The sequence below is a fragment of the Ascaphus truei genome, chromosome 2, assembly GCF_040206685.1.
Source record: "Ascaphus truei isolate aAscTru1 chromosome 2, aAscTru1.hap1, whole genome shotgun sequence".
Taxonomy (NCBI): Eukaryota; Metazoa; Chordata; class Amphibia; order Anura; family Ascaphidae; genus Ascaphus; species Ascaphus truei.
The window spans coordinates 40,670,072-40,696,109 of NC_134484.1; the positions used below are offsets into that span (position 1 = coordinate 40,670,072).

Here is a 26,038-nt window from a genome sequence, read left to right on the forward strand (position 1 = left end):
TATATATACACTAATATATATATATATATATGTGAAGATTGAGATAATGTGAGTGGCTATCATCACCTCCATTTTGGCCTAAACCACCATTTTCTGAGTGTTTGCTATATGAATGTATATTTGTCTCATTCGTGAATGAATGAATGAATGAACTGTGAATGTTTGAATCTGCAGAGTATCGCTCCTAGATATAACTAACCCTTTTTAATTCCTACAAGGCAGGCAAGAATTGAAATAGCATTCGTAAGCGATTAGACATTCCTGCTGATCTGAGTTCTTTCTTATCTGACAGCCACAGCATACATACAGGGCTGAACACAGTAACTCCCTTATGTCACAGGGTTGGGAGGCCCACATTATGGTAAATTATCGATAAGAATATAGCAATGTAAAGCATATATATGTATCAACTAATATATTTTTGCATGTCATCATATCATCATTTATCTATAAGCCAGCCCCCTTAAGGGGTGTATTACTCATTTTGAAATGTATAAAAATGTGATACTAAGCAATATGTTTTCAGAGGCTTGAGTTCTTTCTGAATTCTTGTCTCCCAAATTGTGCCTTGGTACAGATAAACTCATGTGTTACTTTGTTTTGAACCCTTGTCTTATTGATCTTATTTCTAAGCTTTCACAGATGGCGGCCCTTGAAAGGGACACCCAACATCTCGGGACCAGGAAACCCAGACGGAGAAACTGCCTACATTACTCAAACGTGCACACTTGGAATAAGGTATGGCTTTATCCTTTTTAACAGAAAAAGCCGTTAGATTAAAGTTTGAGTAATCTGTAGACAGTTTGTTCCTTATGGGCAACCTACCTGAGTGACGGGACACCCTGTATCACGTGAGTTTATCAATATTATACTGATCAGGTATTGTTATTGTTGTTTTTATATTATTGCCATAAACTCAGGTTACACCTTATGCCAAATGGCAGGCCAATTCAGGGCTCAGAAGGTGTAATAGTTAATAAGGTGGAAAGTTTCCTAAACTTGGGAAGAGAACTATTGTTAAGGAACAGCAGGTAACTGTTTTTAAGGCCACTGTTCCTTAACTCTATATTCTACTTATATTATACCATGTGGTGGGGCACCTTATTGGTACCCGATTGACTAACGTTGATCGGGGATAGGTCAGATTATACTTTATGCTAAATGGCAGGCCAATTCAGGGCTCAGAAGGTATAATACTGCAGTTAATAAGGTGGTAAGTCTCAAAAAACTTGCAAAGAGAAGATTTTGTTAAGGAGCAACAGGTGACTATTTTATTTTTAATACCACTGCTCCTTAGCTCTATATTCTACCAAGTGTTGGGCACCTTATTGGTACATGGTCAGCTAACGTTGATCTGTGTAATACAGGAGAATTATGGGGAAACCTACATTCTCAGTCGCCGGCGCAGGGTACGTCCCTTGAAATTATGTGTGGACTTTATGGCAATAAAATGTTTTAAAAATGGATATTTAGTGACGCAGAATATATTGAATAAGAAGGAAAGTGAAACATATCAGGCTCTGTTTTAAAAATAACTGCAGCATTATTGGACCCCCCTTTTTTCTAATCCCCTTTTCCTCTTCCCCCTTTTCTCACCCTTTTTCACTGAAAAGGAGTTACATGTCTGTGAGGCAAAGGAGTTGCATGTCTGTGAGGCACAGGAGTTGCATGTCTGTGAGACATGGAAGTTAATTATTAACCTAGGAAGAAATGGCTTGAATTTGAGAATGTTAAAGTAGTTTTTTAGGACTGAATGCATTAATATTGCATGGAAAAAGAAGAGGACATCCTCTTTAAATGTTTTTTGTTTGTTTTTATCTTAGAGAGCTCATAGAAACTAGTTTGATGGCATAATAATATACATGTCATGGAATAAAGTGTTTGTGTGTCACTCTGATAGTTAATATATGTATGTATGCATGTCTTTATTCATATAGCGCCATTAGTGTACATAGCGCTTCACATTGTCACTTGTTGTACTAATCATAAAAATAACAAATAATCTCTTGTAAAAGGGTCATTTAAGTTTAAACCCTTTTGTCAAAGTGTATTAAGCCTGCTGCCATTTACAAGGCATGACAGTAGCATTTAAAATAAACCTAGGAAGTATTGTATGTTAAAGTCTGTTAGTGTAATATTTTAAAAGAGAATGAAAATTTGGCAGTTGTAAAAATAAGTAATTTCACCCTGACTCAAATATGAATTTGTATTTTTACAGTAGCACATGTTTGTTCCTGGGCGTAGGAAATACTGTGTTACAATATTTAAATGAAGTTTTCAATTTAAATTTTATGTGCTGATTTAGAGGAGTCAGGACTAAAAGCAAGGTATATCTAGAATGCAAAGTTTTAAAAAGTAAATGTTTATTTTTTATTTAAACAAAAAGAAAGAGTCTGATCTTATGGAGTAAGGAAGCTTTATTAAGTTTTACTCTGGCCCACAAGATTAAGATCGTGTTGGAGTTTTGTAGAAAGAAGAATGAATGTTGATGGAAGATAAACTCAGAGAACGTGTGTATGTGTCTGTGTGGGTGTGTGTAAGAAAGATAAGGAATTATAAATATATAGTAAATAAAACAATAAGATTTATGTTTTATAAGAAGGGTTGCAGAGATGTTTTGTTTTGTTTTTTAGTTATCAAGGTTTCTCTGTTCAAACTTATAATAGGAAATTAACGGTTTGTTTTCTTAAATACACTGCTCGTTTGATTTTTGAACAGCAGTTATTTAAAAGAGGGAAGGTTAAAAGCAGCCAAGTGGGCTGGCCCCCCTCCTCCAGCTTAAGGAAGGTACAAAGACCACGTTCCAGACATGAAAAGTTAACTAGAAGCTGAGAGAAAAAAAAAAAATGTTTAAAAGCAGCTTATCGTATGGGGAAAGAGAATGATACTGTAATGTATTTTTTTTTTGGACTAAGTTTGCAGTGTCAAACAGGTCTGTTTTGGGTTTTTATCTTATTTTTTGTAAACGTTCATTTTGCTCTGTATCAGAGAAATGTGAAATTATGCTTTTTGTTTTTTGTATCTATTTTAGGATAAATACTTCATAGTTTATGAAATGCTTTAGATGGCATAGCCCCCATTATGTAGGAATTATTACAAGAAGGGGTTATAATCCCCACATGCAGTATCCAAATTACCTCTACGCAGAAATCAGTAAACACATTTAAATTCTATTTGTTCTAATTAGGAGATGGTTTTTTTTTAAATTATATTTGTTATAATTGTTTTATTAACAATACAATAATATTTAATATGTATTTCTGTATTTGAATAGTGTCAAAAGTATACTCAGTACTTCACAAAGCGTACAATATAAACGACTAAGCATAAAATCAGATATGAAATAATTTTTCCTATAAAGTTAACTGCATATGTGATGTATTTTTATAACTTTTAACCATTACCTCTCCTTTCCCTCCAAAAGGTGTCTTAATTTGAACCCTGATCTATAGCCTCTCATTTTAAAGAATGCAACTGTAGGCAATCTAGAATTTATTTTTTTAAAGCAGTAGCTATTGTCAAATTCATGATATATATATATATTTAAATCTCAAGCTGCTGATGTTTTAAATACCATCATTCTTTGTCGTATGTTGTTCACATGTCATAGGATTTGCATATGAACAAAAGAGAGGATAATTTATATGATTTTCCATTACACACCTGTCTATATGCGGACTCTGCCTATTTTGTTAATTGCAACATTGTGTTGTTTTGTTATTTATCCTTGAATATTCCTTGCCGATATGACTCCATTCATATTGTGTTGTGTTTTGGTGACTCATTGCTACACATAGCAACATGTTATTTCATGAATATTCATATAGAGAGGGATATACCCCATCTCTTTACATTTTCCAGCATAACTATTGGATAGCTTTATTTTGAGTCTGTTTGGGAACTAAGTATTAATGTGATAAGCTGCTACTGTGCAGTGTTTTGTGGTGAAGCTAATTAGCATTGTTAGGATATTATGGTCACTGGCCCCTCATGTTCTGATAGGGCTTTACACTCGTGTTCATACTAGCATTTTTATTTACCGTATACTGTCCGTTTCGTTCACATGGGGACTCTTTTATTTATGATTTATTAGTTGTCATTTTATGCATTTCGTAAGTTTCTAGCTTGTAAAAAAGTTGTATACGTTTTAGTTGTGTTATAGTTAAGTTTATGTGGATATTTCCCATTTGGTCTGTAATAAATTTGATATTAGTGGTATTAGTTATTTAACTGGTACTTTATGTATATTTTACAGTTTACAATGAGTGCAAGCTTTAGGGACTTTTAGTGACAACCTCTTGTCACTTATCAGTGTTCTCTTACGATACTTCCCTATGTACCGTTGATTTCTTTCTTTTGTAATTGGTGAGCAAGGTATTTTTGTGTTTATTTTATATGCGGATGCCAAGATAGTGGTGAAAAACAAAAAAATTTGTGCTGATACTAAATTATAGTGGCTAAAAGCGCTCTCCTTGTGCTTTTATTAATGAAATGTTTAAGTCTCTCCAAACTTAGGTGCAGCTTATACAGTCTTCCAAGGAGAATACAAAGCAGCATCATCGCAAGAAAAAAGTGCCGGCACCACCGTAAATAGTTAACAAAGACAAAGAATCATCAAGCCAGCGTTTTTTTACCAACTGTTAGTGTTTCTAGGCACAATAATCCTAGAACATTTAACCACCGAGGAATTAAGACTTCAGGCAAGGCCCGGTCTTAAACGAACAATTTGCTTTTTCTGACATCAATATTATCAAGGCCCGGACTTAAATGAACAATTTGTTTTTTCAGGACTCAATATTATTTTTTTATGCTTTAGAGTGTGTTTTTAAGATGTATGCCTCGCTAGGCAAGATCAGCCTACACCATCCAGATGATGATAAGGGATGATCAGTTTTGAAATATTTGTAATGTTCATTGTTTTATGGTCACATCAGTTTGCAGACAATCATACAATCTTGCACAATGCTGCACAGGTTAATGGGTCACAAGGGAATATATACAATGAATCCCTGCCATACTCTAGTGGCCCCCAATGACGTACTGTAAGAGAGAATTACATTTAACCTCTTGAGTAGGGATACCTTACACTAATGCCGAATTTAAAATGATGAAATGTTAATTTGAATTTGTTTACAGGAAACTTTTCTAAACCGAATTCCACTGGTAAATGAGGTTCCTTTAGGTGGATTTTGCACTGGGAACAACAAATCAATTTATGGGTCAGGTGTCTCCACCAACTAATGAAACTTGTATGAAAATGTATTTACAGCCCTGAACTAAAAATTTACAGGGAGGATGTAGCCTTAATTTTTCAGTTTTAATTAAGATAGTAAAAGGTGCTTACACAAATTCTAGTTTACCTAGGGGAGTGTATTGGCTTTGTGGAAAATGGGCCTACAGAGTATTACCATGTGGTTGGACGGGGTCTTGCTATCTAGGTACAATTGTACCTGCCTTTACAATGACCCACTGGCAGGATCAGGAATAGCAGAGCCACTTCCAACGCACAGGGGTTGAAAAGTAGTCTATGGAAAGAACAATTTTGGGTTTGCTTATTTCCTAATGTAGGAGTTGAGTTGCTATATGACAGGCTCAATGTACTTACGGATGTACTGGATGATGTTCTCAATCATACAACTACATTCATTAATTTACTTAATCAAGAGCAGGTACAGATTAGATTAATGGCCCTACAGAATAGAATGGCTCTGGACTATATTTTAGCGTGTGTGCCCGAGTTAAAGAGCAATGTTATGTTTTTTTAAAGATCAAAGTGGTAAGATTGAGCATGAGGTAGAGAAGATCGCAGAGATACAGGAGAGATTAAGGAAAGGTGGAGATAAGAGGTGAGTTTCGTTAGGAATTACCATGTTGGTTGGTTTTCTAGAAGCGAAACTGATGGATGGATTTGTCTGTGTGTTTGCAGTTCTGATTGTTTTGTATGACTGTGTCATGTGCAGTAAATCCATACTGCAAAGGTGTGTAAAACCCTCTACCCAGGCCATGCCACTGATCACATACAACACTACGGAAGATGCAATCTCAGAAGGAAAAGTCAGTCCTCCTCAATGAAATACAGATGAAGATGATGGCAGAAAGACCAACCTGGCTGAGATGATAGCCAGCAGCTCTGTGAGTTTCCAGAACTATCGGAGCCATGCAAATTGGGGCCCTCCAGGCCAGTGCAACGCTTCTGAGTTTTATCTGAATTATCCTTAAAAGACTATGTTTTCAAGAATAAAAAGAGAGGACTGTGAAGATTGAGATAATGTGAGTGGCTATCATCACCTCCATTTTGGCCTAAACCACCATTTTCTGAGTGTTTGCTATATGAATGTATATTTGTCTCATTCGTGAATGAATGAATGAATGAACTGTGAATGTTTGAATCTGCAGAGTATCGCTCCTAGATATAACTAACCCTTTTTAATTCCTACAAGGCAGGCAAGAATTGAAATAGCATTCGTAAGCGATTAGACATTCCTGCTGATCTGAGTTCTTTCTTATCTGACAGCCACAGCATACATACTGTACAGGGCTGAACACAGTAACTCCCTTATGTCACAGGGTTGGGAGGCCCACATTATGGTAAATTATCGATAAGAATATAGCAATGTAAAGCATATATATGTATCAACTAATATATTTTTGCATGTCATCATATCATCATTTATCTATAAGCCAGCCCCCTTAAGGGGTGTATTACTCATTTTGAAATGTATAAAAATGTGATACTAAGCAATATGTTTTCAGAGGCTTGAGTTCTTTCTGAATTCTTGTCTCCCAAATTGTGCCTTGGTACAGATAAACTCATGTGTTACTTTGTTTTGAACCCTTGTCTTATTGATCTTATTTCTAAGCTTTCACATATATATACTAGCTGATATACCCGGCATTGCCCGGGATGTAAATCCATAATAGGTAGTATTATTTATAAATAGGGGAACAATAGGTTGACTATTTGGTGGAAAGGTTGTATAATAATGATGTTGAAAAGAAAGATTGAAGAAAATGTAATACGATGTTGTTTAAAAATGGGCGGAGGGAGTGGGGGGGGGGGTGGAGGGAGTGGGAGGGTGGGTGGAGGGAGTGGGGGGGTTGAGGGAGAGGAGGAAGGAGTGGGGGGGAAAAGGATGGGGGTGGGGGGGAAAAGGAGGGTGGGGGGGCAGCAGGGGAAAGCTTCCGGCGGCAAGGTAAGTCACCCCACCCAGTCACTGTCACCCACCCAGTCACTGTCACCCAGTCACTCTCTCCCACCCAGTCACTGTCACCCACCCAGTAACTGTCACCCACCCAGTCACTGTCACCCACCCACCTACCCACCCAGTCACTGTCACCCACCCAGTCACTGTCACCCACCCACCCAGTCACTGTCACCCACCCAGTCACTGTCAAAGTCACTGTCACCCACCCAGTCACTGTCTCCCACCCACCCAGTCACTGTCACCCACCCAGTCACTGTCACCCACCCAGTCACTGTCACCCACCCAGTCACTCTCCCACCCACTGTCACCCACCCAGTCACTGTCACCCAGTCACTGTCTACCACCCAGTCACTGTCACCCACCCTGTCACTGTCACCCAGTCACTGTCACCCACCCACCCAGTCACTAAGTCACTGTCTCCCACCCACCCAGTCACTGTCACCCACCCAGTCACTGTCACTGTCACCAAGTCACTCTCTCCCACCCACTGTCACCCACCCAGTCACTGTTACCCAGTAACTCTCTCCCACCCACTGTCACCCACCCAGTCACTGTCACCCAGTCACTGTCACCCACCCAGTCACTGTCACCCAGTCACTGTCTAAAGTCACTGTCTCCCACCCACCCACTCAGTCACTGTCTACCTCCCACCCAGTCACTGTCACCAAGTCACTGTCTCCCACCCAGTCACTGTCTCCCACCCAATCACTGTCTCCCACCCAATCACTGTCTCCCACCCACCCACCCAATCACTGTCAAATCACTGTCTCCCACCCACCCTATCACTGTCTCCCACCCACCCACCCTATCACTGTCTCTCATAACCCAATCAGTCACTGTCAAAGTCACTGTCTCCCACCCAAGTCACTGTCTCCCACCCAGTCACTGTCTAAGTCACTGTCTCCCAAAGTCACTGTCTACCACCCACCCAGTCACTGTCTAAGTCACTGTCTCCCACCCAGTCACTGTCTCCCACCCACCCAGTCGCCAACCCAGTCACTGTCTAAGTCACTCACCCACCCAGCCACTGTACCCACCCACCCACTGTCTCCCAAGTCACTGTCAAAAGTCACTGTCTCCCACCCACCCAGTCACTGTCTAAGTCACTGTCTCCCACCCAGTCACTGTCTCCCACCCACCCATCCACCCATCCGTCGCTGCCTGTAATTCACTGTGTGTGTCTGTGTGTTTATAGGGGAGAGTGTGTGTGTGTATCAGTGGCTGTGTGTGTGTCAGTATCAGTGTGTGTGTGTGTGTGTGTATCAGTGTCTCTGTGTGTATCAGTGTCTGTGTGTGTCTGTGGCTGTGTGTGTATATCAGTGTGTGTTCGTATCAGTGTGTGTATCAATGTGTGTGTGTGCATGTGTGTGTGTATCAGTATCAGTGTGTGTGTGTGTGTATCAGTGTCAGTGTGTGTATCAGTGTGTGTGTGTGTGTGTGTGTATCAGTGTCAGTGTGTGTATCAGTGTGTGTGTGTGTGTGTGTGTGTGTGTGTGTGTGTGTGTGTGTGTGTGTGTGTGTATATCAGTGTGTGTTCGTATCAGTGTGTGTGTATCAGTGTGTGTGCATGTGTGTGTGTGTGTGTATCAGTATCAGTGTGTGTGTGTATCAGTGTCAGTGTGTGTATCAGTGTGTGTGTGTGTATCAGTATGTGTGTGTGTGTCAGTGTGTGTATCAGTGTGTATCAGTGTGTGTGTGTGTGTTTGTGTGTGTGTGTGTGTGTGTGTGTGTGTGTGTGTGTTTGTGTGTGTGTGTATCAGTGTGTGTGTGTATCAGTGTCTGTGTGTGGCTGTGTGTGTCAGTGGCTGCGTGTGTGTCAGTGGCTGTGTGTGTGTGTGTGTGTCAGTGGCTGTGTGTGTGTGTGTGTGTGTACACTACCGACACACTTAATCCGAGCAGGGCTAGTGCCGCAAGCCGGGGGATGCCCTGGCTTGCTAGCCCCACTCCCTCAGCGTGCCGCGCGTCACCGATGCGTGGTCACGCGTCATCGGGTGCCAGCGCCCCCTGCACGCGCGTCCAGGGCTCCCCGAGGGAGCCCTGGTGTCCCGCGATGTGGGGGACGGCGGCAGGGGGTTCCGGGGGACCCGGCGGACCCGGCAGCAGGAGGGAGAAAGCCCAGATCGGAGGGCGCTCTTCCGCTGCTTCGGCGCGCGCCCGTCACCCTCCGGCGCGCGCCAGGTTACTGCTGCGGCCGAGAACGGGCAAATGCTCGAATAAACTCGGCCGCAGCAGTATCAGTGGCTGTGTGTGTGTATCAGTGGCTGTGTGTGTATGTGTATCAATGTTAGTGGCTGCATGTGTGTCAGTGGCTGTGTGTGTGTGTATCAGTGGCTGTGTGTGTGTGTATCAGTGGCTGTGTGTGTTTCAGTGGCTGTGTGTGTGTCTGTGCAGGCCAGTTGTGTCTGTGTCTGTGTGGGTGTCTGTGCGTGGTCAGTGTCTGTGTTGGTCTGTCTGTGTGAGTGTCTGTAGGTCAGTGACTGTGTTGGTCTGTCTGTGTGAGTGTCTGTAGGTCAGTGACTGTGTGTGTCTGTGCAGGTCAGAGAGAGAATGGGGGAGGGGAGAGAGAATAGAGGGGATTGGGAGAATATATGAAATCTGTAAGGACATTCATAACTGTTTTATTTTACCTAAAGGCGACAACATTTTTAGTGGATCGCGAAGGAGAAGTTAAAAAATAACCGGGTCACGGAAAACAAAGTTTGGGAAACGCTGTGTTAGGGGATGTGTCAGGACTTTTGTCATTATGTTTTTAATCTAATACATTTTTGATACTGGCCCTCTGTCCTACCGGTACACCTTTTTTCTAGCTGTGCTTCGGATTTTCTATTCTATTTTTGAACAACTACTGCTCACAACTTTATCATGTGGGCAGCTCCTTCGTGGAGCATTACAAATAGAATGAGGCAAATTCAAACAGGCTTTCCAAAAGATGCACGAATAAGCCGGGAACAGCTCTTCCTTGAACCTTGCAGATTGTACTTAGTTCTTAGCAGAGGATTTATCCAATAACTAGAGGAGAGTTGTGTTTTGTTCAGTTTTTCCAGGCATTGCTGGACCTCAAACACCTGAAACGTTGTAGCATATACTCACAATGTATAGTCTAGAAAGCTCTACAGTAGATCTTCCTATAACATGGTATTCATCGTTCGGTTGCAGAATGGACATTGGCTTCTTTTGCTGGGCCTTCTGTGACATGCTGGTTCCTGTTTGCTTGTTTGCCATAAAGCTGAGCTCTGATGTGCAGGCCAGCACTGTTGGCATTTGTTTTCTTGTAGTCACTGATGTAAATACTGTTTACGTGACATGTATTTGGAATTGTTTCGCTTCTTGTGCCTCGTGTACATAAAACAATAAGCACCCTTGTTGCTCTGTTATGCACTGCATGGTGTGAAATACAGTAGATTGGCATGATTATGCATTCAGTTCTCTAGTTAAATCATTCCCTTATTCCATCGGAGGCCACTAGTCTCTGAGTCTGAGACTCTGTGCTTGCAATGGTTACCTAAGTCAAATGATTTTATATTCTGCCGCAACATACTAATATTATAATGAAATGTACGGGTAGATCATTTGTTGCACCTGTATCAGTGCGCCATGCCTCGGGTAACGTATGTAGTGACACCAATGTGGTGGGCTACATGCTGTAGTCAATGGCAGATCATGCAGAATTGCTGTATTATAGGTTAATGAATCTCCCCCTCAAAGGTGTCAGAAATGCAGTAAAACTAACACAGGATCTTTATAGAAAAGAAACATTTATAAGGCTCAACTAGGTACCTCTAAGCATGTAAATATGTATCTCCTCTGCTTGTATGGACTTTATGGTGGTGTTTGGAGAGTGCAGTGTGGGAAATAAATCCGGGAAGCAGCAGTTTGAATCGAGTTTACAGATAGGAGAGAAGAAGACCAGCTTGTAGAAGTTCACAATAGTCATGGGGGATATTATGAGGGCGTGAATTTCAGTTGATTCTGGGGTGCAAAAGGTGTGGATTTTATCAATATTGTGGAGATGGAAGTGGCAGGATTGTGTTGGGGATGAAGATCCATATTTACCTCATGATTCTGTCCCATTACACACCTAAAAGTGAATGGGCTTGTAACAGGGACTTATCCCTGTTTAAATAAAACAGCCTTAAAGCTCTGAGAATCCAGCAGAGAGATAGTTAATTGCAGCCACTCAATTAACTAGTCTCCACCTGGACTAATGAGAGCTCTGTAATAAGCCTCATGTGGGACACAGGAGAGAGATTTCCTGAGCTCACATTTGGGCTGACAGAAGGAGAGCAGAGAAGCCGGCACACAGACACTGTCTTGAGCACAAAGGCTATGCTAAGATCAAGACATCAGACACCAAGAGACCTATATTTCCTGGACACAGAGGACCCAGGAACCTGCCAGAGACTGACATGGAGGGCCACCTGCTTAAGGGACCTCCTGAGACTTTAGGGTGATAGGCTGGCCCTTACAAAGGGATAGGGGTTTGTTATTTTTGTATGTTTTGCCTGGATAAAGGTACAGGCTCAATAAAGCCAAGATATAATTGCACCCAAATCGGTCTCCATTATACTGTATATACCTCTGCACACATCTCTTACAGGGCTGTAAGTAGTCTTCTGGCGCTGGATGATCTCTTTTGGAATACCACCACTTGGTAAATTCATGCCTTAATATTTGGCAAAAGGAAAGGGAAGAGTCAAAGATGACGTCTACACATAGGGCTTGGTGTTTTGAGAATTTGGGCATTGGGTTGCAGCTAGGGGGGCAAGTTGAGCTTGAGATACCAGTGGGACATCCGGGAGTAGACACAGTGGTGGATTTCTCATTAGGCCCAGGCCTAAGGCGGCAACATTTTGGGGCGGCAGAAGTGTCCACCCCCATATTCATTTGCCAGGCTCTCGGGTCAATCGGGCCTAATGGGAAGGCACTTAGCTGTTTCGGCCGTCTCCTTCTCCTTTCGAATTGCAGCGTGACATCCCACGACGCCTTGTTGCCATGGCGTCGCGGCATCAAATTACATCCTGATGTCGCAATTACCACGGCAACATGAGGTAATGCGACGTCCTCTTTGTGACTTCCGCGGCATGATTTGACACTGCGATTAAGAAGGACAGCGGCAGCGAGGAGACGGCCAAAACAGAAATAAAGACACACAACGGCTAAATTCCTAGTGTCGGCAGATTTTATAACCCGCAGCTGAGGAGACAATAGTGAGAAAGTGACGAGAAAAGGAGAGATCAGATTTGGATATGTACACTTGATAGAGAATGGCGTCAACAGTACAACATGTTCACCCACACGGGGGATTCTAGAACCTGTAATACTGCTTTCAGAAAGCTTGGCACCAGACCATAGTCTGGCATTTATATTAGTTTAACAGCCATCATGACAATAGAAACCAAATACTACAGAATGTCAAAAGCATACATAGAAACACTTGGCACTGGTAGCACAGGGAAACATGTCTCTGTGTAACACGGAAGTTGCCGGATAAAAGGTTTTGGTTGATTATCGGATCACTCAGAGGCTTATCCTTCTTATTATCCAGACCCCCTCCTCATTATCCTCAGTCTGTTAATGTTTAACTGCTTTCTAGTTCCCTGGAATATTATGAAAAAGAGCAGAGAGAACAGGTGAAGGTATTTACATACTGATGCATAGCAAACAAAGGAAGATAAGGGCACATTCCAAATAACAGCTGGGTAGTGGAATTAAATGACAGATTGTATGTACAGAAGTTGTTGACGTATTTAAAAGAAAAGTCTCACAATGAGTAAACTCGGCTAAGTAAACGCTCATAAATTTCTTGGGGCTTTATTGGAGTACTTAAGACTTAGAAGGAAACTGAAGGTATATTGATAAAATAAATGTTTTGAAATATTTTAATACAATCTAAACTTGGAAATTAAAGAACAGGTCCTCTGAAAAAGTGCATGTTTAATTTACATATACTGTATGTCTTTGAACATCTCAAACTGATCTCTTATTCTCTTTGCAGTTTCAGAATTCTTATTTTTGGGAGGGTGCCACAGGCAAATTATGTATTTTTGTCACCTAAGATTTAGCTATATTTTTATGCTGGTGTGACATCATTAGGATTTATATTTACCACACAAAGCATCAGTAATAACTGTTACATAGTTACATAGTAGATGAGATTGAAAAAAGACATAGGTCCATCAAGTTCAACCTATGCTAAATTTAGACAACAGATACTTTACCCTATATCTATACTTGCTTATTGATCCAGAGGAAGGCAAACAAAAAACCCCAGTGTCATATCATCCAATGATATCTCATAAGGAGAAAAATACATTCCTTCCTGACTCCAAGAATTGGCAATCGGATTAATCCCTGGATCAACTTTAATTCCTTAATTAAATTATCTCCCCCAGTGATATATTAGAAAATAAAACAATTTCAGTCACTATTTCTGAGACCTATTTCTGGAGGTAACATTAGAGCAGCCGTCCGTTTATTTTGTATTGTGAGGCTCCAATATTAATTTCCTAATCATAAATACAGTTTCCTCTTCCTCTTCCTCGCGGGAGAACGAATCGATCGGCAGCTTAGGGTTCAGACGCTGTGTACAGGACTCCAAACAGCTGTTCCTCGCTCTCCACTTCCGTATTCGATCTGCGTCTGACGTCACGAACCAGTTTTCTCACTCTCCAACAACAAGGGGAGGACCCTCTGGCTCTGTCGAAAATCAGCACAGCGGAAGATATCCAAACGCAGGAGCGTTGAGAATTTCATAAGTTAAAGGGTCTCCCAACAGACGGCTCCAGAGTTGCTGAGTTCCCCCACCGCTCCCCTCCAAGACCGGACGCCGTCACTCATACAGCGGATGTGACGTCAGACGCCATCTCCCACCCGGTCTGCTGGGAGTTAAGGAGAAGATCCCCGGTGAGCTGTTCCACACTGAGCCTCAAGTAAAATCCTATGTGAACTTTGAATATGTATACATTGTGAGTACGATTCCTAAGTTCTATTGTTGTTTTATTGATAAATTTTATGCACGATCGACACTATGGTCTGCCTTTCTTTTGCATGCCTTTGATCCTCACACATCTCCTGACGTCTGAGCTGAGGTGCTGACATCATATGCTGTATACCAAGGCTGTTTTTCCTGAAGATCCTGACACCTTTCTACCTATTGTGTAGATCAATGCGGTTTACTAATTGACCTGCTGTAAGTAGGCATTGCTACAGAGCCAAGACATATATGCTTTATCCAGATTGAAAAAAACTTATTGCACTATTGTATGCTTTCATTTTCTATTTTTCATGGTGTATCCCTGCTATCTTCGCTCCCTTCCCATCCCAGACAAGCTAATCATAAATACGACAAGCTTTTAAACTTTTATGTAACACTGCACTGTAGGATAAGCAGGGCTGGACTTTTACCTTGAGAGGCCCTAAGCCAGTCAACAGGGGTTCCATGAATAGGGGTTCCGCGGCCGCCAGGGGGTGAGAGCTTGGACAACTCTCCCAGCTGTCCCAGATGCGGCGGCAACCCGCGCTGCAGGGACCCGGCGGCTCCCCAGCGCTCAGCTGCAGCAGCAGCCCCCCGGGCACTGCAATCCTTCCTCTCCCTCCTTCTGTCGGTGCCGGAACTCGCGTTCAACTTCTGGCCAACAGGAGGAGGCAGCTGCGAACCTGCCTGCTGCCCAAAGGTTTGTGTTGTAAGGTGGCAAGAGAGAGGGAGGAGTGTGTGAGGGGGTTGGGGGGAGAGATGGGGAGAGGGGGGTGTGGGGGAGGGAAGAGTGTAAGGGGAGAAGAGAGGGGGAGAGGGTAAGAGGGAAAGATAGAGGGGGAGAGTGTAAAGGGGCAAGAGAGAGGGGGGAGAGTATAAGGGGAAGAGTGTAAAGGGAGAGGAAGAGAGTGTAAGGGGAGAAGAGAGAGGGGGGAGTGTAAGGGGGGGTGTAAGGGCAGAAGAGAGGGGGAGAATGTGGGGGAGGGAAGAGAGAGGGGAGAAGGAAGGAGGAAGAGTGTGAAAGGGGGAAGAGTGTAAAGGGAGAGGAAGAGAGTGTAAGGGGAGAAGAGAGACGGGAGAGTGTAAGAGGGCAGCAACAGAGAGTGGAGAGTGAGGGGGAAGAGAGAGGAGGGAGAGTGTAAGGGGGAAGAGAGGCAGAGAGTGTAAGGGAGGGAGAGAGTGGGAGAGTGTAAGGGAGGGAGAGGGTGGGAGAGTGTAAGGGGAGAAGAGAGGGGGAGGGTATAAGGGGAGAAGAGAGAGAGGGAGTGTAAGGGGGGGAGTGTAAGGGCAGAAGAGAGGGGGAGAGTGTGGGGGAGCGAAGAGAGAGGGGAGAATGCAAGGAGGACGAGTGTGAAAGGGGGAAGAGTGTAAAGGGAGAGGAAGAGAATGTAAGGGGAGAAGAGAGGTGGAGAGTGTAAGGGAGGGAGAGGGTGGGAGAGTGTAAGGGAGGGAGAGGGTGGGAGAGTGTAAGGGAGGGAGAGGGTGGGAGAGTGTAAGGGGAGTAGAGAGAGGGAGTGTAAGGGCAGAAGAGAGGGGGAGAGTGTGGGGGAGGGAAGAGAGAGGGGAGAATGCAAGGAGGACGAGTGTGAAAGGGGGAAGAGTGTAAAGGGAGAGGTGGAGAGTGTAAGGGAGGGAGAGGGTGGGAGAGTGTAAGGGAGGGAGAGGGTGGGAGAGTGTAAGGGGAGTAGAGAGGGGGGGAGGGTATAACGGGAGAAGAGAGAGAGGGGGGAGTAAGGGGAGAAGAAAGAGGGGGAGAGTGAGGGGAAAGAGGTGGAGAGAGTGCATAAGGGGGAGAGAGTGAAGGAGAGAGTGTAAGGAGGGAAGGGAGAGACTGTAATTGGGGAAGGGAGGGGCATGTCAGAGTGGAAAGAGAGAGGGATGGACGGGGGAAAAGAGGGACGGATAGATGGGGAAAGAGGGACGGATGGGGGGAGAGAGGTTGGGGGGAGAGAGGTTGGGGGGAGAGGGTGGGGTGGGGGAGAGGGTGGGGTGGGAGAGAGGACGGAAAGGGGGAGAGGGTTGGGGTTCGCCAGAATTTTGCAATCTATTTCTAGGTTTCCTTAACCAAACAAAAAGGTCGAAAACCATTGACCTAAGCTATGTTAAAGTTAAAGGGGCTTGGTCCAAGGTGGGGGGGAGAAGGGAGCGGTACAGTCAGGAACACACCAAAAATAAAAAGATAAACAAAATAATAGTGCAGTATATTCAAACAATGTGGGAGATAGTTGAATCTTGGCTCGGGTAGAATTCCTACTTACAACAAGTAGAGTAAATGTAAGCAGTAGTCTGACTACGTCAGTATAGATAGGGTAAGGTCTTCAGCAGAGATGACTCTGGATATGAAGTAACTTCAAACGTGATTCATTGAAGTGATGGAGACTCAGATTCACGCAGAGTGTAGAAATCATATGCAAAGGAAACGGACCATAGTGTAGATCACAAAACACAATATTTATCCAATCAAACAAAGTAAGAAATGTACTTACAATAAGTACATAGGGTATGTACACATAACAGTTTCGTGAGACAGTAGAGGGCTCTTAATTAGAAGAAGCTAGCTGGACTTTTCTCCCTTTGCTCCCACCTCGCCGCCGATGGATGGCGTCTGACGTCACTTCCGATGGAACGGGTGATGACATCCGGTAGGGAGCGGGGAAGATGAATCTCAGCAAGTCAGCAGCAATTTCAGCATGCACCTCACACATCTTCACCCTTAGAGCAACTGCAGCGGACTGACGAAAAAGGCTCAACGCGTTTCGCTGTTCACAGACAGCTTCCTCAGGAGCGAATAATAACCCTTATGGTTGTAGAGTATTATATACTATTATTGATTGAAATCAATTAACGGATTAACCGTCTCTAACAGTTACAAAGTTAACCCACAGGTTGCCAAGAAGTTAGAAGAAGAATAAAGTTAAAGGGGCCCCAACATTTTGAAATTGATTTATCATTCTGACTGAAGGGACCATTGAAAATATCAACATGAAACTGAAGTGAATGAAAACATTATACTAGCATTGTTATATACAAAGATGACAGTGGGAAGCTAAAATGAGTAGTGTTTGCACGTCACATTCATTCAAAATTTACTTCTTGATTTTTGGAGAGCAAAGTCATTGATGATGTTTTCAAAATGAGAAGCTACGAAGTTTGTCACTTTGGATGCACATGATGCTTAGGGTCATATGTGAATGAAAATGTCCATTTTAATAGAGAATCTTCTTTTTCCCATATCTTCTTTATTTATCATCCGATTTTAAAACTTGAAATGCGTTCACTATTTTCTATTTTTGTGGCCCGCCCATATTGTGAGTCCCTAAGCTGTGGCTTAGTTATTTTATGCGTATGTCCGGCACTGAGGATAAGGGACAGTATGATAATTGATTCAGCCCTAATATATCCTTTGCACTGGCTTAATAAAACAAGTGTCCATGGCAAGGCTAAGCATACAGCAGGAACCCCCACATTCTTCAATGAACACATTTAAATCACCAATGCTATAATTTTAACAATTTTCAGCACTTTATAAACAAAGTAGCAGACTTTCATCATGGAAGGAATAAAAGAATATCCCCTTCAGATATAAAGACGTCTAAAAAGTGGTAGCAATGCAATGTTGAATGTTGGTGGAGAACTCTGAAAACCAGCACACCAACCACTACTCATCCCAATGGCAAACATCACAAATGCACAACTTGCAAACTACTCACATTTCTATTTACTTTATACTGTTACTCTCTTAAGCAGGTGATGTTGAACGTAACCCGGGCCCTCCCTTTTTAACTCTATCCCATACCCCTGAGAATACCCCCTTCAAATTCAAAAAAAGGTCTATCTGTCACCCATATAAATATCCAGAGCCTGCTCCCCAAACTGGATGAACTAAGGGCATGGTACCTTATGCATAAACCCAAAGTCATCATTCTCACAGAAACATGGCTAACTCCTAAAACCCTCAATGCAAATATTGCCATTCAGGGATACTCCATTTCTAGGAAAGCCAGGTCAAAGAGAGGAGGAGGGGTGTTATTTTATATTGCAGACACCTTACAATTTATGCTCCTAAATTGCCCCCCAAGCCCACCCTCTTTTGAAATTCTAGTTGGCAAAATCTGCCTCCCCTTTTCTAAGCCCGTTCTTTTTGCTGGCATCTACCGCCCCCCTAAAGCCCCACTACAATCCCTGACTGATATCACCCAGTTTCTTGGCTCCATTTCCTCTCTGAATGGGAAGAGTGAGCTGCTAGTTCTTGGGGATTTCAACTACAATTGGCTCGACCCTAAAAACAACAAAATCCAGATACAACTCAAGTCACTTAACCTAACGCAACTCATTTCCCAACCCACATGGACAAACCTGAAATCTCACAACCATTCCTTGATAGACTGGATTCTCTTCTCCAGCAGAATCCAATCCTCTGGCATCCTACCTGACATTTTCAGTGACCATGCAATAGTGTACTGTGTAAGGAAAATCAGATCATCCCAATCAAGCCCTAAAGTTCTCCTCACTAGAATATTTAGGAAATTTAACCCACAACAGTTTGTGGCTGACCTTACCAACTGCCCTTGGTACAGAATCGACTTAATTCCCGACCCTGATTCTGCACTTGACTATTTCCAATCCGAGTTCTTTAAACTCTGTGATACCATGCTCCACTACGCAGAATAAGAGTACGGGGGGCCCACCTTCTGTGGGTAACAACTGACCTTATAGCGCTCTACCATCTTAGGGATAACTTGTGGAAAAGCTACAAAGTAACTGGCACTACTAAGGCCGTGCCTATTGTGCCGTCGTTGGCGACGGCAACACGGCGGGTGACGTCACCCATCGCCGTCGGCAACCGGCAAAAGTTATGTTTCTCTGGGCAGCGGGATCGTGGGGTTCCGGCAATTTGATTTGTTCAAGGGCCGTCACGTGACGCGACGGCCCTTGAAAAATCAAATTTTGCCGGCTTCAGGTTTTCGCGGCGGCGATGTCACTCCGTCGCTTGTCGCCATCGCATGCACTATAAGCGCACATGGCGGCGGCAATGTATTTGTTTTCGGGCACCATCGCGTCGCTGGCACTATAAGCGCGGCCTAAGGATCTTTATAACTATAGTACAGATGCCTGAGGAATATGTGCACAAGGCAAACAAGGCACACAAAAATACAATATTACTCTGACAATCTTCATCAGAATGAATCAAATCCAGCTAACTTCTGGAAGGTTATCAACAACATATTCCAGCCTTCTAGCCATCAACAACCATGTAATATCATTAAGGAGTTTATTACCCTGGCAAATCCCACTGACACTGCAATTGCATGCAAATAAAATTTTGAGGGTTGTGCTACTAATTTATTAGCGAAACGCAACCCGAACTATATACATGAACCTCATTCTGGGAGTACCTCATAGCACCACCCTCTCCCAACCCTGCCCACAGTTTTCAATTTGCCCCAGTATCCGAAGATGAGATTACACAAGCGCTCCTCAAATTAAAACTAAGCTGCCAATGTGGACCTGACCTATTGCAATCTAAGTTCCTACGACTTGGTGCTCCAGCCATTGCCAAACCAATTGCTTCCCTATCAACTCTATATTGTCTTCAGGCCATATTCCTAAAACCTGGAAAACTGCCAGAGTTGTCCCAATCTTCAAAAGTGGGGACAAAAACACTCTCAAACTACAGGACAATCTCTCTTCTCCCAATACTATCCAAAGTCATGGGAAAATGTGTCCACTTCCAATTAAGCAATTACTATACCAAGACAAATTTCCCTAGCCAATTCCAATCTGGCTTTCACCCCAAACACTCCATGGTAACTACCCTCCTAAAAGTTTGCAATGAGATCCAGTGTCTAATGGAACAGGAAAACTTACGGGTGCAATATTCCTAGATTTTGCAAAAGGCTTTTGATACTGTTGATCATGTTATCTTGCTAAACAAACTCCAGTGCTCTGGAATAGGGAAGCATGCTTTAAACTGGTTTCATTCCTACCTATCAGGTAGATCCCAACATGTGTCTATCTCGGGCACTAACTCTAACCCCTTGGATATCACCTGCGGTGTCCTGCAAGGCTCTGTGCTGGGCCCCCTACTCTTCTCAGTGTTCATCAATGATCTTCCTACAACTTGTAAGGAAGCCTCAATACACATGTATGCAGATGGCACAATCTTATATGCACACAGCCCTAGCCTCTCTGGCCTTGGACATGTACTTCAATGTGACTTTTTGAGACTTGAAAATTGGATTTCCCAAAGCAAACTGTTTTTAAACACAGATAAGACTGTACCAATGGTATTTAGGACAAGGGCTACATTTTTAAAGCTTCCAATGAAGGAGTTATAGATCAGAACCAACTCTAATACTATCCTAGCCCCTGTTACTAGTTTCAAATATTTGGGCATATGGTTTGACTCCCATTTGACATTTGGGTTGCACATTGATACCCTGAAATCCAAAACCTATGCCAACCTAGGTGTATAATATACAGTGGCATGACACCCCAAACTCACCTCAGGAAACTTGATACCCTCTACAACTCAATATGCCTCTTTGTCCTCCAACACAATTACAACACTCATCACTGCAAAATGCTCAAAGATCTAGATTGGCCATCACTTGAGTCTAGGCGCAAAGTTCATCTTTCCTGTCTTGCCTTCAAATACTTTCTGGGCAAGCTACCCATCTATCTCTACAAGTTCCTCACCCCTACCACATGCAGCATTTATCATCTGAGATCTGACTCCAAAAGACTGTTCATGGTACCAAGGTTCAACAAAGTATCCGGCCGCTCCTCCTTCTCTTACCGTGCACCCCACAACTGAAACAGTCTACCGGAGACTCTCACATCCACCACCAGTTTGTTCTTTCAAAACTAAAGCTATCTCACATTTTAATCTGGTTTGTAACTGTTACATACTCCTATAATATATATTATCTCTAACTGTGCATACAATGTCTTGTATATAATGTACTGTATAACCCTTTTCACTCATTGTAACTATGTATTTGTAACCATCTATTTGTCATTATAATTCTGTACCCAGGACATTCTTGAAAACGAGAGGTAACTCTCAATGTATTACTTCCTGGTAAAAACATTTTATAAAGAAATAAATGCAAAGGAAAGTTTGTGTTTGAAGCAGTTGCTCAACGTTTGTTCATCATTGCATTGTATGCAAGAATCTTGTTAATCACACTTCTTACATCTTGCATAGTCTTGTCAATGCCACTAGTAATGTTAACGCTACTTTATCTTGGACCAGGAAGATTTCTTTGTTGCTGCCAGAAATAAGAGGGAAACTGTAGTAAGATCGGTGCAGAATTTGATACATCCCATTCTATTATAATAGAACGTACCAGGTAAAACTTCCTCTTTACTTTACCCAAACCACACATTTGGTGCCTATGGGTCAAAACTTTAGCAAAATGTCTTTATACCTTGATGCAAAGAGGGTCAAAATAAAGATCTATTTTTGCCCAATTTTAGATTTAAAAAATTGCCTTGAGACTTGATGGTGTATTTAAGCTTACTCAGCATAATAAGCTTTATCTGCTCCATTTCATAGCCGATACATTTCTATATTCCGATTTGAGCTCTTGTATAGGCATATCAGTTACACATATACCAGCTTAAAAGGATAAGTGACTGTTTTTGCTACAGAGTATGGTTTAGAAAAATCAGGTTTCCATTTTCCATTATATTCCCAGCATTTTGTTTGAGCCAAAGTGAAGCAAAGCACAAGGTCACAACACAAGTATAAAAATACTAGGTGTTTAGACAAGGATGTTTGTTCCTCGATTATGACATTTTTACTGGTACCACAAACTCCACAACAATATGTAAAAGTATCCAAATGTTAGAGTTCCCACTTGTAATTTCCTCTCTGGATACTTGATCTTGGTAATATTCAATTCTGTCATCAGAAATAGTGTTTGAAGAAGTGTTGAATGGTATCAGCAATGTACATCATTGTGTTTTAATGTCAGAATTCAACATCCTAAATACTGTCAAATGGCAGCAGATTCAATTTTGGTAGCACTACCCACATTTTAATAATACCTTTTAATGACCATATTTTAGGAGACCTGATCCACATCGCAGCACAAACCCCCCGAGTATTAAAATAATTGAAGGATGTATGTACCGAGGCGTACATGTGTGTATATCATTATTTATAGCTTCCACAGTTTACTCTGTCTTTACAAGGGATACAATACAGTACAGGGAATTATAATCCAATCAGTGCAACAAAGTCAGACAATAGGAAATCCCTGTCCCGGAGAGCTTACAATCTAAGTGGAATGTTGGGAGAGTTACAGAGACAGCAGGGGAGAGAATAACTGCATTAATGGCAGTGCTTGGCCACAATGGTTTGTGATTATACATTAGGTACACGTAGCAAGGGTTATTACATTAAATTGTTCCCTTTATCTTTTACACTGTCTTTCTAATGACCACCATTCGCATCTCTGTAATTTAGACAATATCTGCCCTCACTTTTTTTTACCTATACTGTATTAACAATCTGTTTGTTTAAACGTGTATGTTGTAAACACTTATTATAGCAAATTACTGTACTTATTATATAAATATAGGAAGATAAAAAACACACACTTAGTCATACAATAATAGGGGTAAATTCTATATAGTTTACGGGAATTTTCATCCATTTACGGCTTAAAACAGCCGCTTCAGACAATATAGAATGTACCCCATAATCTTATCTTAGAGAAGACTTTATTCTTTGCATGGTGTGTGATACCATTAAATAAATTATCTGCATTATCTACATTACCATTACACCAAAAGTGGGAAGCCTGCACGTTTACTGATGGAAAAAACATTTAGTAGAGTATACACACACACACACACACACAATACAACGCAACACAGTGTTTTGGGGCTCATCTGATGAATGAGACCTGAACCATTATATGTTTTTGTTTATCTTATGAATAAATAAAGGCTCTAATTGTTTTTTTTTAAAACAGTCAGTGTCTGGGCTTTCTACATTACAATTGAAGTATTAGTGGATCACCCCCCCCCCCCCCCCCACCCCAAACAAAAAAAATCCCAGCACCTGTAAAAAGTGGAAAGCAAACGGAGCTTTAATGTACAGTAACTGAGATGAGCAAAGATAAAAAGAAACATTAACTCATCACATCCATTATACACTGGGCTCTTCAGAGCACATGTACAAAATGCATTACATTGGTTTGCATTACATTCCAAAATGCATTACATTGGTTTGAAAAATATATACAATATTTCTTGGATTGTCACCGTCCAGATAATTCAGACAATGAAGCTAAAAATAATCATTCAAATCTCCTAACACAGTTTAATAACATCGGTACTATCTGGACCTGTATGGTTATATACAGTAGCACCATACAGAGATCACTTGGGTCTCACAAACTCTAAGTAGTTCACACTCACAGGTAGTATCCATACGCAGTCACAGCACATAAGAAGCCCAGTGCTGTAACAATGCACAGGTATACAGATGTAGCAGATGTTGTTGTACCTGCGCCTCATTCGTTTCCAGTGGTGTCTGCTCCCACTGCCTCATTTGTGTGTCCCCCTTACGATGCGCCATTAGGAGCTGCAACGTCTACTACATCCGTACGTCCTTTTCTAAGGCCACAGCTGCTTTGTGATTACACGCATCATCATGCTTAGCCAAATGTCCCCAAACAGTTAGAAATGATTATCAAGCGCTGATACGTTACTTTGCTTTTGGTTGTTTCTCTGGGTCCGTGTCTTTTGTCTTCTTGTTGTAATCCATTATGCCTTAAAAGTGTGCTGTAAATAGGCTAAACCATGTCTGTGCTGCAGCCCCTGCTCTGGACTTATGTGCTCACAGAGCAGCCTCGAAGATACCGTATAACTGCAAAGGGTGTGGTTGTTTAAACATATTAACATACTGTACTCATGTCCCGTCTATTAAAGTTCACTTTGTCAGGGGGTAATTTATCATGCAAGTGTTGGTTTTACACGATAAATTAAAAACAGGTTATGCTTTATGTTGACCAAACAATTTAATTGATAGGTCTGGTTGGAAATGTACCTGGAAGTTTGTACAGTATTAAGGTTTTTGTAAGGAGTCCATCAAATAATTAATTCAGGCAGAATGTCGTAATATAAGCCTTTATAAGGGATTGTTATAGTATGAGTTGCAGAACTGTATGCTCTGTTTTGTACAACCTATACTGTAGCAAGATTAAGGGCTATATTGTATATACTCCAAAACTGCTGTTTGGTAGGGTTGCCAGGTGTCCAGTAACTGGACACTCTGTCCAGTAAATTAAAGTGTGTGTGCCGAGCACGCGCATTTTAAGTGAACCTTCTTTGTATTTTGACACTGTTTTGTCACAGAAATTGTATTTGTGAAGGTGATGTTTTTAATTAAAAATCAAAACACACTTTCAGTGACAAAATGCAAAGAAGTTTGACTTAGAACTCGCGGGCTCGGCACACACCCCGTTTTAGCAATTTGCACTTCTATATTTATACTAACTGTGAATTCCTCATGTGTGTGTTCATGTGTGTGTGTGTGTGACTGTGTGTGTGTGAATCTGTGTGTCTCTCTCTGTGTGTGTCGTGTCTCCGTCTCCTAAGTGTGGCGGGGTTGCAGCTGCTCCTGTGCATGTGCGCGGAGCCAGATGCTATGCATGCGCGTGGCGCCGGGCGCTATTGCCAACACTGACGACTCGGACGGCCTCTTCTGCCAGCAGTGACGTCACTTCCCTTACCAACATCCATCACCATGAAGGGAATTTGGGGCAAGCAAAATTTTGGTAGGTGCCAGCAAAGAAGTTTCACTTCAAAATTACATAGTCACCTGAACGGCTTGGGGGACCACAGAATTTTCCCGAGCAGGGAGAGAGAAGAGCTGTTGCTAGGGGGCTGGACGGCTTCCTCCACCCTGATTGGCAGCTGCTGGGTAATCAGGAGGAGGTGTCAGAGGACTGAGGGTGGAGCCGAGTTGAGAAGGAACAGCATGGAGCGGAGAGAGAGGAGTTTGTGTCTCTATCGAGTGCGCGAGTGTGTGTGTGTGTCTCGAGCTCCTTTCACCATTGTGTCCAGTATTTTTGGAGAAGCCACCTGGCAGTCCTACTGTTTGGGCAGTTTTCGCCCCAAACTTCTTTTGAAGTCAACAAGAAATTTTGTCCAAAAGGGGCCGGATGGCAGCTTTGAACTATATAGAATTACCCCCCAAGTTGCACGAAAACCTGCACTAGAATATCATGTTGGAGGTGCACTGTTTGCTATAGAGGGGAATAGAAATGAACGACGCCACCTAAATCTGTTTCCCGGATTTTCCCTAATGAAACCCCCCAAAATCCGCAAAAGGATTTGGCGGTTTCCATCCACGCGGATTCATCAAAACCCGCCATTGGATACAACCCGTGGACGGATTTGTAGAATCCAATCCGCGAATTCAGCAATCCGTTGCGTGAATTCTGAAGAATCCACCAACAGGTTGCCGAATCCGCGGATTGGGTTCTACAAATCCGTCCACGTATTGCGGAATCCGTGGACTGTCACTATAACATTTTCTGACTGTCCTCCTCGCTGGCTGTTTTCGTTACCCTTCACTCTCGGTCTTGCATGTGGCAGCTTATAACTAAGCTCACTTGTATGTATGTATGCAGGGCCTGAGAGAGGTGAGATGGGGCCAAGGCCAGTCACAAATGTGGGCCCACAGCTCACTCCAAAAGCCACACAAATATATGAATGAAGTAAATAAATAAAAATCAGATTTCTCCATTTATCAAAAGAAAAAATATGTTGTACATAACAGAACTTATTTGCATTATTGATTACAATGCTTCACAATTTAAATATAACGTACATTTAT

The 26,038-nt window shown here is 42.3% G+C and overlaps 1 protein-coding gene across 2 annotated transcripts in view; it reads right to left on the reverse strand.

Annotated features, from left to right (window-relative positions):
• Positions 1-24,052, reverse strand: part of FER1L6 (fer-1 like family member 6) — a 215,154-nt gene extending 191,102 nt beyond the window's left edge. For both annotated transcript variants that reach the window (XM_075582218.1, XM_075582211.1), the window contains exon 1: positions 23,907-24,052. In XM_075582218.1, the coding sequence (XP_075438333.1) occupies positions 23,907-23,962 (56 nt within the window). In that variant the 5' untranslated portion in view covers positions 23,963-24,052. The remainder of the gene's footprint in view (positions 1-23,906) is intronic.
• Between the last annotated feature and the right edge of the window lie 1,986 nt (positions 24,053-26,038).